We start from the raw sequence: 15,415 nt of genomic DNA on the forward strand, positions 1-15,415 counted from the left end.
AGTTTGATCCACAGTCATTGTCTCTTTATGACCAATTTAGTGTATTTTGTTTCTATTGATCACTCATTATTATATTCAGTCCACATTCAATCAACATCCATACATTCTGTATCTCATATTTTTACCACATAGATTTCTTAAGAATCTTATTTTAAGTATGTTCAGCTTATTGTGGTTTTTGTGGCACAACCAATGCTCTCTTTCATATAACAATGTCGGCTGAAACAATCCTTATACAAGGTGAACATAAAAATCAGACGTTTTCCCAGGTGCAGTTAATAAGAGAAGGTCCTTTTGAAGATGCATATGAAATTTAGCAGAATAAAGGACATGTAGCATCATACTGATCAAATTCCTTGGGATTGAAGAATATTGGTATATCTGTCATGTGATGATGGGAGGCTTTGCTTGGTCCTGAAAAATACTTTCCTCAGGCTAAAGGAAGTTAGAGTGTGCAAATATTTTATGGTTCTCAGAAGCCTATCTCCAGCAATATCCTAAACTCTGACAGTTAACTGACATTGTTTGATGTAACTCAGTATTTTTAACACTAGCTTTTTGACTGGAGCATAATCCAAAATTAATAACGAATCTACAGCCTTGCAGATATTCTTAATTCCTGTTCTATTGCCTTTGTCCATGAAAAGAAATAATCAGCTGAAATTAGCAATAGCAACTCTGTATTGGTTTGATAAGAGGAAATTTGCTATAAATTGCAAATGGTGACTACGAAGGGAGGTTTAGAAACTCTGTTATTAAATATAACCAATTTTTATTTAGAACATGTTATAAAGATGTAATGTTACTAGATGATATTGGGAAGAGCTAATGGAATGCCATTATGTGGTTTTGCTTTAAATCTGGAATATTTTATATAAGAGGACGTAAAAACAATTATAGTCAAATGAAGGTTGAGGTATGATGATAGTAATACAGTATATAAAAATATATTTTATTTAAAATATATGATTTGATATGAATTGTAGGTGATGACTGTGGAAGGGATGCACGGAAGTTTTTGTAACCTATCGACACACTTTCTACAACTTGTAATGGAAGATGGTTTTGTGGGTTTTTTTGTGTTTTGTCTCTGTGTTTATTCAAAAATTTTAAAAAAATCTTTATATAAAAAAAGAGAGAGATGTTTAGGGGGAAAAAAAAGAAATAACTGAAGAAATATCTGTGTACAATAATATGGGGACTGTGACCTGCAGTTTAAAGCACATGAAAATTTGGGGAGCAACTCTGCTTCATAAAATCAGACTATCTTCATTCAGATCTATAGTATTTAATTCTGCCTGGTCTCATTCATAGGTGTGCTTTTTACCTTTTTAGTCTAAATGACAGTAAGTGACACACTAAATGACAACACAGTAACAATTGTCATCAGATGAGCCCTCCACCACTCATCATACTTTGGTCAACTGAAGATTTCACCTTTAATTCTATCTGTGACATGCAATAATACTTGCTGAGTATAAGAAAAGTACTGATTATTTCTGGCATATTTTTTGCCAGCATATCACAACTAAAACCCAGCTTTATTTCTTGCAAGTGAGAGTTTCTCCTTAAGATATTACTTTGGAATCCAATACACTATTGCCCACTATTGTTGTTTTTTTATTCTTGTATCCCCCTTCCCTTTTTATTGTTAGCCGCCCTGAGTCTTCCGAGAGTAGGGCGGCATACAAGCTAAATAAATACAAAATAAATACAAAATAACCCACCAACAAAGAGGGGCATGCAGTACTGACATCTTCAGAGTGTTGTGTTTGAACTCCTGCTATTTTTTTGCACTAGGTTCGGGATACAACACAAGAATCTTGTGGACGTCTATCATTTATGAAAGAGCCTAAATCTACGAGAGGTCTAGTACATCAAGCTATCTGCAATCTGAATATCACATTACCAATATATACAAAGGTACTCCCCAGTTAAAATATAACCTGCTCATATTATACTTGTACACTGTAATTTAAGATGCACTAAACTTGTTCTATAGTTTTGTACTTTTCACAAATTCTTAATAGCATTATGTAAATAGCTATGATTTAATATCACATATGTGGGGTGCATAAATTATGTAACATTCTGTCTTGTCAGAGGATCTCAAGCTTCCTTGAGTGCTGAGAGTCATATATAAGGACGACTCTCAACACTATATGGAAGCAATGACTCATTAGTTATGAGTTAACGTTTATCAATAATTCATAACAATCAACATTGCTATCACTAACTCATATGATAATTAAGCCATTTTTGTGTGTATTTGCATACATAGTGAACTCGATTAGCAGGCAATGCTGGACAATTTTTTCTTTAAAAAAAAATTAAAACTGTAAAGTAGATTTGTTATTTGGCATTTTTTATTTATAGCTTTCTTGCTCAGCCCCAAACTAATTGTCAGTAAATGAACAGGAAAATTGTATGAGATATCGCATGCAAATATTCTAACTTTCAATGTAATTCAGACATAGCAACATTAAATTTGAAACTTAATTAGTGACAGAAATATAAATCTATGCTAATGCTTCATTTTCTTGTTGTTATTTTTTAAAATATATCTTTAAGAAACTTTTCTACACAGATTGAATTTTGGCATATTTGAAAAACTGTTGTAAGTTTAATGCATAATAATCAAACAAAAAATCCCAACATGAAATAGCTTTTCTTCTTTGAACTTACTTGAATCCCCACTTTTCTTAACTGAACCAACTTCCCTGTTCTTTTTTCTTTCCTTCTTAGGAGAAAGTGCAAACATTGTTTTCTTTATGTATTCTTACCAATTAAATATATCCAGAAATCATACTTTTCCTTTAATTGCATCCTATCTTTCCTTGCTCTCTTTTTCTTTTCTTGCATGGCATATTGGATTAAAGGAATCAGAATCAGATCAAGAACAGGAAGAAGAGGTAACTTTGCTAATTCTGGTGTAAAATTGCTAGGATAAGGATCTAAATTGGGAAAGCGGAATCAGTTGAATGGCAAATGACTTTATGTCAAATATGAACAACTTATTGCCTATTGACTAGAAGTGGCCCATCTCAAATTAATTATTTCATGTAGATATTGACCAAGGTTTGTAAGCCCTTTGCAATCAATCCAGTAATAAACTATCTATAATCCTTATTTATTCTATTACATTTTCTGTTTTGGAAAGAGAGAAGAGATTAACTGAAAGAGAAAATGAAAAATATATTTATAAGCAGTAGATGTTAATTGCTAATTTAAACCAGTATATATTACCAATGAATGAGACACAGGTACAATAGTAAATTATCTAAATATATAAAATTTAAATCTGTAAGTTAGCTAAACTATTTTAATAACTTAGCGTATATAACAACTTAGTCCACTCCATTGGTTCTGAAGTGAAAGCTTACATATTTATCAATGATGTCCTCAAAGGATAATGAAAGTTCAAGGTACACCTGATTTAACTTTTTATATTTACATCCTTGTAGTTGAGGTGAGTTTGTTCTTTTAGCAATTTTATCCAGGAGTAAATGTCAAGCAAACAATAATTAGAAAGAAAAGATGACTTTTCTTTAAGTTCTTAGAAACTTTTATAATTTCTAAAAATACCTGCAATTGTAGAGTGTTTCAGTTAATTGGAGACATTCTATTGTAATTTGTCTCCATTATAATTACCTTTGCTACAATGCGAAATGACCTGAATTGCAGTAAGCAAAGAATGTTCCCTATTGAGTTATTTTGATAAAATAGTTTTTCTCATAAGGCTTTTCTAGAAACATGCAGACAATGGATAATTATTAAAAACAAAAATGTTTTTAAAAAATTGCAGGGGCACAGCCATTTTAAAATTGTAATGGGAAATGATTCTCTGTAAATATAAAATCATGAATTAATTAACACTTATCATTTTCAGTTGCTGACCAGTAAATAAATAAATAGACATATCAATAAAAATAGAATATTCAAAAGTAATTATTTGTAGAAGAAAATACAAAGAATAAAAATATAGAAGAATAAATATGTAAAAATATAATATTTTGCACTTAAAATACTTTAATAAAATAGATGATTCCAATTCTCCAGCAAAACATCACAAAAATATAAATATAAATGCTTTGAATCTTAAAAGAAGACCTTTAGATTATTTCTACCTATATCATATGTTACCATTTTTGCTACTAACGTCTCAAAACACTTTCCTAAGTGCAGGTTAAAAATAACCCCTTTCCATTTCTGTATTTCTGTCCAGTTCAATGGCTTCTGCCCTCCCTTTTTAACATCCAGTATAAATACAGTGAATTAACCATTAGTATTGTGTGTATAAATTTAATTCATGATCTCTAATGACTTAAAAGCATGGCTAATTCCACCACTCTAAGTAACTAACTTAACTGAAATCCTAAGAATATTTATCAAGAAGAAAATGAATTCAGTTTGCTTCTTTGTATGAGAATATTTAGAATTGAGCTGCTAATGTCATGTGCATTTCTAAAATGAAAGATCATAGTCTAGGTCTAGTTCAGAATAATAGTTTCTATTGGTTATTGTAACATTATGTTTCTATGACCCATTCATTCTTTGTTTTCTTCCAGACTGACACATCAGAAAAACGTAAGATTTTAACAAAACTATTATAATGTGCATGAATTATCTAATAAAGCATGAAAGGGATTGCAAATTTTAATTGCCACTTGTGATCATAACTTTATAAATATAAGATTATAATATTCTAACTATAGTTTTTAGTTGAAATCTTTTTCTTGTTATTAATAATTTAAAATTAAAATATTTAGTTCATCTAAGCATTCTTGTTTTTTTTAATTACCTGGTAACCCTGCTACTGCTGTTAGCCCTTCATACTGTAACCCCTTCTCCCTCTTATTTTAAGTACGTGACCTGAATTCATTTCATTCCATAAACTTACAGTATCATTTTTAAAAATTAAAATATTCAAACTATCAAAACTCATCATGAAATTACTCACATGAAAATCCCTATGAGATACTAAAAGTGATACTGTTGAAAGTAACAAAGATCTTTAAACCATCTATCTATGTCTTAATACTATGGTGAAGTATTTTTTTATCTCTTAGAATTTTGTTTTCTGGAAATTATTTTTGCCCCAAATGAGGATAAAGTTAGGTGATTCTGGCAACTTCCTGTACAAATCTATGCAATTTTTTTGGAAACATGTTTGGAAGTGGTTTGCCATTGCTTTCTTTCTAGGGTTGCAAGGGAATGACTAGCCTAAAGTCACCCAACTGGTTTTATGTTTAAGTCAGGACTATAACTCACGGTCTCCTGGTTTCTAGGCTGGTGCCTTTAATCTCCATAACCAAACTGACTCTCTACATCATGCTACAAATGGCTATTTGAAACAAGCATCCATGTGCTAGAGTGCCAGATTTATCTTGTATATCTTATGATAGCTGCTGAAAAGTATACAAAGAATTAAGTCACATTACAGAAATAGGTAGTTGAGATTAGTAATCCAACAACCCTATCTAAATCAATGTAATAGTAAGTGGGAGTGACCTTGGGAGACGAGGCAAAAGAGAGCAATGTAGGGAACAGTGGTGGGTTCCAGATCCCGTTCCAAACGGTACAGTTGGAACGGGCCCACATGGATGTATGCTGTGTGTGTGCACAGGCATGCAGCGTGCGCATGCATCTTAGCACCTCCACGAGCCTCCGCAATGGTCCAGCTGCTCAGCGGAGAGTTGCGCAGGGGCTGTGCATGCCAGCACATGCACGGAAGCACCAAAGACTTAAAAAACCAGTAAGGAACTCAGGGCGGGCGGGCCCTCCGGAGCACCATACCAGTATCCGGTGCTCCGGGCAGGCTCTGGTAGGCCCGTACCGGGCATACCGCCTGCAACCCACCACTGGTAGGAAACAATTAGATAAAGGCAGCTGAGCCTTCAGCAGGAATGTGGGTGGGATAAGAGGCTCAGAAGAGTTCACCCCCCCCAGTTTCTTGGATTGTAAAGAGAGAGAAATATTCATACAAGATTTGTTAAGATAACTTTACAGTAAAGCAGAATTGGCCCAGCTGATTGTGTTTGCTGTCTGGTTTACCTTATAAAGTTGTCAATCAGCCACTAACTCAGTCAAATCTTATTTGACAATTGCAGTAGCTAAATCACACCTTGTTATTTGGGGAGTACTGAGTCCCTAATCTACTTTATGCAAGAAATACTGTAGATATTCTACTTTATTCATATATACTATAATCTCTTCTACTAGCAGAGAACTAGTGAGCTTTCATCAATAGCAATTAGAATGAACTCTCCAATGCATCACAAAAGATGCATGGCAACCGAGAAAAGAGAGAAAGAAAAGCAAGTTGAATATATACAAATAACATTAGGCACATCTCTAATATCCACAGCTCACAGCCATAGCTGGCTGATCATGAAAAAAGACAGACTAACAAACTAAATTACAAATAGCTATATAGTCCTTGATTTCTCTAAAGGGAGCCTTACTGCAAAACTTTTTAATCTTTATTCTTGTCCAATGATTTTTTTTCAAAATCAGATACAAAGTATACTGGATATAGAAAGTCAAACTTCACCACAGTATTTTCCACATGATTTAATTCCATTTTAATTTTTAATCTTTAAGTTTTATTGGGCTCCTTTTGATGTAAGAATAGTTACCTGCAATGTATGCAACAACTTTGCTTTGCATGGAAATAACTTGGCTTACATATATATCTATATGTATGTATATATCGTGTGTATGTTTGTGTCTGTATATCTCTGTGTGAATGTTTTTGGTTACCATTCATTACATTTTCTCCCTGAACATTTGAAACCTCTGTTCTGCGGTGGTGGTGTTTTAATTACCTCCTTCCCCTTATTTTTCCATCTTATTTACTTATTTATTTCAATATGAGGATGTTCCAAAGTAGGACCATGCCTCTTGAAATAAGTCTTGTGTCTTTGTCATTATTTGGATGTAAGATTCCCCTTAGATGAAATGCCGGTTTGCAGCTACCTCAGATATCAATGTATTTCATTTATTGTAAAGTATTGTAGAATTAAATGTAAATATAGATATTATTACTTTGATTATTGGATAATTGTTTATATAATAACTACTTATGGTTCTGAAGTTTGCTACCACTGGCTTTCTCTTTGAGGATATCAGTTTTCAACCAATTACAATCCTCCTTTTGTTCTATTTTTATTTGAGCATTGATCTGTAACATCTGAACAATCTTGAGATATCTATTTTTTGTGTAAATTCCACACTTTCTTTTCCTTTTCTTAATTTGTTTTTATGGCGTCTTAGTTTATAAAAGCTTTGGTGTTTGTGTGTATGGATGTGTTGGACTGCAAAAACTAAGCAAGTTATTTCCTGCTTACTTTCCTTTTCAGTTTTCCCTATTAGCTTTGCTTTGCTTTTTTTCCCCCACCATCAGATTTGTGGACCCACCATTCCCAGACCATTTTGTTGATCCTGCTGCAATCAAAAACAGTCATTTCAATCCTGATTACATGTGACAATCTCTATTTTTGATTTCCATTTATTTCCAATGTTTTCCCCTATTTCCATCAAAGATGATGACGAAACAGAATCTACAGAAACACCTGTCTTGAAAAGCCATCTTGTCAATGATGTTCCCGTCCTAGCAAGTCCAGATTTGCTGTCTGAAGTCTCTGAGATGAAACAAGATTTGATAAAAATGACTGTAATCTTGACAACAGACTCTTCTGAAAAAACAGATTCTATTAAGGTGAAAGATCTTACAAAAGCAGCAGATGAAGAGCCTGGAGAACCATTTGAAATTGTGGAAAGAGTTAAAGAGGACTTGGAAAAAGTGAATGAAATTCTAAGAAGTGGGAGTTACCCCAAAGAAAAGCCAGCTTTGCAGAGATCTGCTTCGGAAAAAAAGTTGGTGGAAGAAGATTGGGTTCTTTTAAGTGATGAAGAAATTGAAGAGGCCAAGCAAAATGCTCCTTTGGAAGTTTGCGAGCCTGTTTGTGTAGAAAATAGAATAGGCAAAGGAAAATCAAAGAAAGAAACAAAAGATATGACAGGAATGATTGATTATCTCAGCGAAGATCTAAAAGTTTATGTGTCTTTGAATGAAATGCAACCGAAGACATTTCAAGAAGACATAGTAGAAGAAAGATTTGAAGCTGTTGTTGTAAGCAGAGGTTCTGAAGCAGATAAAAAAGACAAAAAGAAGCAAGCTCAATGCAAACCTACCCTGGAAATTAAAAAACCTGTTAGAAAGAAATTAAAAGACAAATTAAATCTAAAGGTTGAAGAAACCCAAGGAAAGGATAAACCTTTAGGGATAGACAAAGTCAGTTCAGAGGAATCTTTAGATGAAGAACAACTATTATCTATTGCAGAGCCTGTGAAAGATACTGCTGTCTCTCCAGTTATAGAAGAAACCCCTATTGGGTCAATTAAAGATAAAGTGAAAGCTCTTCAGAAGCGAGTAGAAGATGAACAGAAAGGGCGTTCAAAGTTGCCAGTTCGACTTCAAGGAAAAGAGGGATCTGAGAAGCCTGTTACAAAGCCATCACAGACTAAAAAGATTATTTGTAAAACAAAACCTCCAGGTTCTCCCTCTTCCACAAAGACTTCAACTTCTCCATCAGCCACAAAGATTCCACCTTCTCCAAAGACTTCTGCTGCTTCTTCCTCTCCTTCTAAACTGTCATCTCCTTCTACTAAGAAGCCAGCTGTTTCTCCTACCACAAAAAAGCCAACTCTTTCTCCCACGTCAAGGAAGCCACCAGTTTCTCCCACAGTTAAGAAGCCATCAGTTTCTCCCACAGCTAAAAAGCCTCCTGTTTCTCCCACATCCAAGAAGCCTTCTGTGTCACCGTCTTCTAAAACAGAAAGAATTGAAGAAACTATGTCTGTTCGTGAACTAATGAAAGCTTTCCAGTCAGGTCAAGACCCATCAAAGCATAAAGCTGGACTTTTTGAGCATAAGTCTGTAAAGCAGAAACAACAGGATTCTGACAAAGGGACAACTAAAAAAGGAGCTTGTCAAGCAGAAAGTGAAAAGAAGCTAGCATTAACCTCTAGAGACACACATAAAAGAGACAGTCCCAAAAGCAAAAAGGACCAGGAACCTCAGACAGAGGTAGGTTTGCAATCTAAAAAAATCACACAGAGTATACCTCATATAACCTTGAAGAAAGATTTAATCACAAAATCACAGAGTGACAGAAAAAAAGAACCTCCTGTCATTGTTGAAGAAAAATCCAAAGATGTAGCCCTAACAGTTGATGACCAAGGAGATACTGAGCTTCAGATTAGTCCCGATAGAAAGACATCAACAGATTTTTCTGATGTCATAAAAGAAGAGCTGGAAGATAATGATAAATACCAACAGTTGCGGCATGTTTCAATTACCGAGGAAGGTGAGCTTCACTTAGATCAAGTTTTGACCAGTCCATTCAATGTTACATTTACATCAGAATATGTGAAAGATGGGTTTTTGCCCACACTCTCCTTGCAAAGTGGTGCTTTGGATGGCAGCTCAGAAAGTCTTAAACATGAAGGCATAGCAGACTCTCCAATTGGTAGCCTGCTTGATGGAACTCCCCAGAACAGCTCTGAGGAAAGTTATAAGCATGAGGGCTTGGCAGAAACTCCAGAAACAAGCCCCGAGAGCCTTCCATTTTCATCTAAGAAAACAGAAACTGCTGACCAGACGGAAGAAACTATATTAGCCAGTGCAGTGCAGAGGACACCAGAAACGCATTCACCAAGGGGGCTTTCTCCAAAAGAAAAGGAAATTACTATTTGTGACAAAGACCTAAAAGATATGGCAGAAACCACAGAATCCCATTCCCATCATATGTCAGAAGAACACTCCAAAGGCCTAGATTCTAGCTCAACTCTGATTGATAAAGATGCTCTCCATGATAAATCATCAGTGCTGGCAGATCAAAGACATTTAACTAAATTAGCTGAACCAACTGATTCTTTTATTGAAAAAGATGAGGATACATCCTTTGAGCCATATACCATTAGCAGAGGACTAGAGCTTTCATTTCCAAGCCATGAGGCAGAAAGTCTTAGCCCAGCTGCAGACGAATCCATAGCTATAAGTCATAAAGATTCATTGGAAGCAAGCCCAGTGTTGGAGGATAATTCTTCACGTAAAACACCTGATTCCCTTGAACCTAGTCCAACCAAAGAATCCCCCTGTCGTGATTCTCTGGAAAGTAGCCCTGTAGAACAGAAATCAAAGGCTGGCTTCCTTCCAGGTCCTGGTCCCATTCAGGCTACCCCTGCTAAAGCTGAAAACTTCCCAGAACTAGCACCTGTGCGATCTAGACTCTTACGTGATCCTGATGGAAGCGCTGAAGATGACAGTCTAGAACAAACATCTCTTTTGGAGAGCTCAGGAAAAAGTCCTCTTTCACCTGAGACTCCTAGCTCTGAAGAAATTAGTTATGAAATCACACCAAAAATAACTGAATCACAGATTCTTGCAAATATACCCAAGTCTGCAGTAATTCCTGAGGTTAATGAAGAACCAGAAGATGATTCAGAAGATGAACCAAAGAAAAGGTACACTCCAGAAGAGGAGATGTTTAAAATGGTGGCCAAAATTAAGATGTTTGATGAGATGGAACAGGAAGCAAAACAGAAGAGGGACTATAGAAAGGATTTCAAACAAGATGATATTTCAACTTCTGATTTAGAAGGTGCTTCTGAAACTGAAAGGCTGCCTTCAACAACTCTAGAAGATAATGCTTTATCTACAATAGTGACTTCTGGAGTTGTATCTAGAAAGAGCTCTTCCTCCTCAGAAAGCGAACCAGAATTAACAAAGCTGAAAAAAGAAGCTGATTCTGGGCTGTTAATGGAACCTACAATGAGACTGCAACCTTCTTCACCTCATCTTTCCAATATGGATTCCAGTTCCAGTCCTGAAGAGACAGGATTTCAGCCCATTGAGTCTAAGCAGCAAGCATTCAGTACTGAGGAGGATAACACGGAATCTGATAAACCAACTGAGGAAACCAAAATGTCGTGTGATACTTCACTTGCTTCTGATGCCAGCATCATAGCACAGGCTAGTGAATCAAAGTGCTATAGTACAGATGAGAGTGATACAGTTAGCCCTAATGGCCCTATGATGCCACCTGAGGAATCTTTCTACCATTCTGCTGATGATGATGCTCAAAAAATATCTGAGTTATATGAAACTTCAATGGCATCACACCAGCAGGATGATTCTTTAAAAGATAGTGTAGCATCTGAAGGGATAATACCAAATGACTTAATTAGCATGGAAGGAACTTCAGAGGACTCATGTACATCTGGGACTTCTCATTGCTGTGTTTCACAAAATAATGTATTGGCTACTAATGTTTCACCTGACCACTGCCCTTTGGGAAGTGATATGGCTGGAACAGATCACAGGTTAGAGACGACAGACAGGGCTTTTCCTAGCATAGAACATACCACAAAATATTCATCTCCAACAACCCCAAAAAGTAAATGTGAAAGTGATGTAGAAGAATTTGGCAAAAGTAGTGATTTGCCTATGACAAGCCCTTATGAAAATGTCCCTTCACAACATTTTTTTACTAATGATGAAATTAGTACAGAAATTAATTTTAAAACAAGAATAGACCAGTCATCTGAGGAAAACTATTATGATAACAAAAAAACTAAAACGATTGAAGCTACAAGCATGAATTCTCTTTATAGAACACTATCAGAAGGTTCTGAAGTTCAGATCCCAGAAGGTGTTTGTATGGAGATAGAATCCAAGCAAATGGACAATTTTCAGAAAAGAACAGCTTCAGCATCTTCTGTATCAGTCTCTACATCACTTGATGAAGCTGCTCTACAAGGTATCAGGCATGAAGCTGAAGAAATAATTAGCCAAGTAATTATAACTAGGACAGATGTGGATTCTGAGAAGTGGAGTCAAATTCGTGAAGATGATGATGCTTTTGAGGCTAGAGTGAAGGAGGAAGAACAAAAAATATTTGGCTTAATGGTAGACAGGAGATCACAAGGCACCACGCCTGATACAACACCAGCCAGAACACCTACTGAAGATGGGACTCCTTCCAGTGAACCAAATCCCTTTCTTTTCCAGGAAGGAAAATTGTTTGAAATGACAAGGAGTGGTGCCATTGATATGACTAAAAGGAATTATTCTGATGAAAGCTTAGACTTTTTCCAGATGGGGGAGCCATCTCAGGAAGAAGTGTCATTGTCTGAAGAAATGAGAGAAGCTGAAGGCCTAGAATGTCCCCCTGAGGAACAATATTCGATTTCAGTTGCACCTTCTGAATTTAATAAAGCAGAAACAGCTGTGCAAAGTCCCCTTATGCCTGTATCAGAGGATGAGACCGCTGCTTTATGTAGCACAAAAGAAGATGTTAAATCTCGAATTCCTATTAAAATGGGTATTTCAGCCTCTTCAAAATCACCAAAGAAAGAAAGAACAGATTCTGATCATGACCTCCCCTGTAGTGATACATTTGATAGCTCCCAGATGCCTTGTCCTATCTCTCCTGAGCAGACAGTGATTGATGTACACTTACATTTTTCCACAGTCACTAGGTCTGTTTGTGCTGAAAAAGAAGATGATTCTCCAGATTCCTCCCCAGAGGAGCAGAAATCTGTGATTGAAATCCCCACAGCTGCCATGGAGAGTGTGCCTTCTAGTGAAAGCAAATCCAAAATCCCCATTAGGGCTACTCCAGCTACATTCCCATCATCAGATAAGTCAGAAGCTGAGAGCCTTCCTTCAGTTGGCTTCATAGACAACCTGGAAGAACCACAGGATGATGCTTCCAAACCAAAATCTAAAATTCCAGTTAAGGCAATTTTTCAAAGAGGTGAGCAAGAATCTTTAGAGACAGAAACATCTGCCTGGCAGTCAGAATCAGCTAAAGTCCCTGATGTAACCTGCAAAGTACCTATGAAACAAGACATTAGGAGTAAATCTGAATCTGATGCCAGTGCCTCCATGGACTCAAAAGCTAAGCATTCAGTCAAAGCTAGAAGTTACACTGAGGCAGAAGCAGAGACCAGAGAGAGGGTGGGTGAGATGAAGCTTGAACTAGAATCAGATGAGTTGATGACTGCCCGACCAAAGATATTTTCTTCACGATTACCTGTTAAGAGCAGAAGTGCCTCAGCTTCCCGAAATGCTGTTAGTCCCTCAAAAGAAAGTAAGGAACATTTTTTTGACCTTTACAAAAATTCTATAGAATTCTTTGAGGAGATTAGCGATGAAGCTTCCAAGTTAGTGGATAGGCTTACACAATCAGAGAGAGAACAAGAATTAGTTTCAGATGATGAAAGTAGTAGCGCCCTAGAAGTTTCAGTTATTGAAAATGTGCCATCCATTGAGACCCAGCAGTCACTTGCCGAGGACATCTTTGACACCAGGCCCATATGGGATGAGTCCATTGAGACTCTGATTGAACGTATTCCTGATGAAAATGTCCCTGACCATGTTGAAGGTATTTGCCAGCCACTGGGTTCCCTTTGCTACGCATGTCATAAATCGCAAGGTTTTGCCTGTTTCTTCTATTTTACTCCTTGCCCTGCTCTTGGTGTATGATTCATGTGTTGTTTTAAAAAGCTTTCTATGTTTATTAATGTGCTTTGTGTGAGCTCCGTTTGTTTTGTGTTTTTTATGTGTTTTACTGTCTCTGAAACAATCTCAAGATTGCACAATGCAAATGTTCACGGAAAGCGTAAATATAACAAAATAAGCTTTCTCATATGATAAACACACACTTCCTTAATGTTGTTTCAACACTAATAAACTTATAACATTATTTCACTTGTAGTACAGCTGACCAATGCAAGTTTTAGTTTTTGGTTTTTCATCACTCTGCTTGAATCTTTTTAATGAAATATTTTTGATACAGAAAAAGACAGGTAAGATTACTATAATTCTGGATATGTAGATCCATTTATACGGGTGAAAGTTATCAGAATCTAAAACATATTGAACTTTGCTTCCATAATTAATTGAAGGGTACTTTTAAATACTGAATTTATGGATTCAGTCCTCTAAAATCTAGAGAGGAATGTTCATATATATATATTTTCTTAGGAATCCATTCTTACAGTAGTACTATCGGGTACTAAGGAAAATGATAGTGGGATTCTGAATATATTTCCTAATAGACTTTTTGAAGATCTAAAATGTCTCTATGGGAAAACAAAAACTCAAACTCTGCTGATATTGCCTTGGCTTTTGGATATTTTTCCTGCTGCTTTTATGCGTATTTTCTCTAAACAAGTTTGTGCTTGCTTTTCCATGCCTACTTTTGTGAAGAACGAAAAAAATGAGGGGGAAAAAGATGAAATGTTGGGTTAAATATATGATTTAATATATCATCCTGACATAATAATTCATGACTTGTTTTAGCTGTTAGAAGTTGTGTGGCTTAACATGTAGTTCAATGTTTGAGAAGAAGGCACAGAGTGATTCTAGGAGCCACAAATACACATTTGATTTGTTAACCAAAGTAGCATGGAAAAATGAAATCTCTACCCTAGCAAAATATTTAGTTTCCCTTTGTTTTATTTTATTTAAAATAGATGGGATCTTACATAAAATTTAGGACAGTGTTTCCAATAACATATTGATGCACGTTTTTGAAAGAAATTCTTAATGAATGCTGAAGAGTAGAATATTTTAAATCTAGTCATTTATCAAGGCCTTTAATTCACTTAAACACAACCACTGTTCTAAAAAAACACTGGCCTATTTTATGGAGACTCCTTTCATTTTTAAAAAATATTTTCATATAAATAAACAACTGACCTATTAATCTTATTTTAGAACAACAAGATAATCAGGAAAGAATAGAAGAAAGACTAGCCCATATTGCTGATCATCTTGGATTCAGCTGGACAGGTAAAGTATAATCTTGGAGATATCACAGTTGTTAATCTGTGTTTTTTGCCAGAAACAACATTTTTCACATATTTGTTTATTCCATACAACCTTGTACTTTCAGATTTTTTTGAGTACAACTCCCAGAATCATTGAACATGCTGATTGAACATTAAAACATTGTAATTAAAAAACGCTAATAGCAGTCCCTCCTTTGATTTTAACTCTTCCCCGAATTGCTATTTAGATTAATACTACCGTGTTTCCCTGAAAATACGGCATGTCCTGATAATAAGGCCATGTCACATTTTTCTGGTGGGCAAAAATATAAGCCCTCCCCCACATATAAGCCTCCTGGAAAACCCCTCACCTGCCAGGCAGAGTAGTAACCTAGTGGTATCCCGAAGGTGCCAAGCTACGGGAACTGGGGGGGCAAAGGTGATCGCGTTGCTTGGCGCCTTTGGGATACCGCTAGGTTGGTGAGCAGCGCTGTGCCCAGCTGAAGAGGGGGGTTGCCGGGCGGCTGCTCCCTTGCGAGTAGGCTCCCAAAGAGCCGGGCACAGCCTCGGG

General features: G+C 36.0%; 1 protein-coding gene across 1 annotated transcript in view; it reads left to right on the forward strand.

The window, feature by feature from the left end:
• ANK2 (ankyrin 2) overlaps positions 1-15,415 on the forward strand; it is a 187,696-nt gene that overhangs the window by 152,567 nt on the left and 19,714 nt on the right. Inside the window, 6 exon segments of the mRNA XM_032224365.1 lie at positions 1,801-1,923; positions 2,880-2,912; positions 3,465-3,469; positions 4,569-4,587; positions 7,514-13,454; positions 14,792-14,866. Coding sequence (XP_032080256.1) covers positions 1,801-1,923; positions 2,880-2,912; positions 3,465-3,469; positions 4,569-4,587; positions 7,514-13,454; positions 14,792-14,866 — 6,196 coding nt within the window.

This window comes from Thamnophis elegans, chromosome 9, assembly GCF_009769535.1.
Source record: "Thamnophis elegans isolate rThaEle1 chromosome 9, rThaEle1.pri, whole genome shotgun sequence".
Taxonomy (NCBI): Eukaryota; Metazoa; Chordata; class Lepidosauria; order Squamata; family Colubridae; genus Thamnophis; species Thamnophis elegans.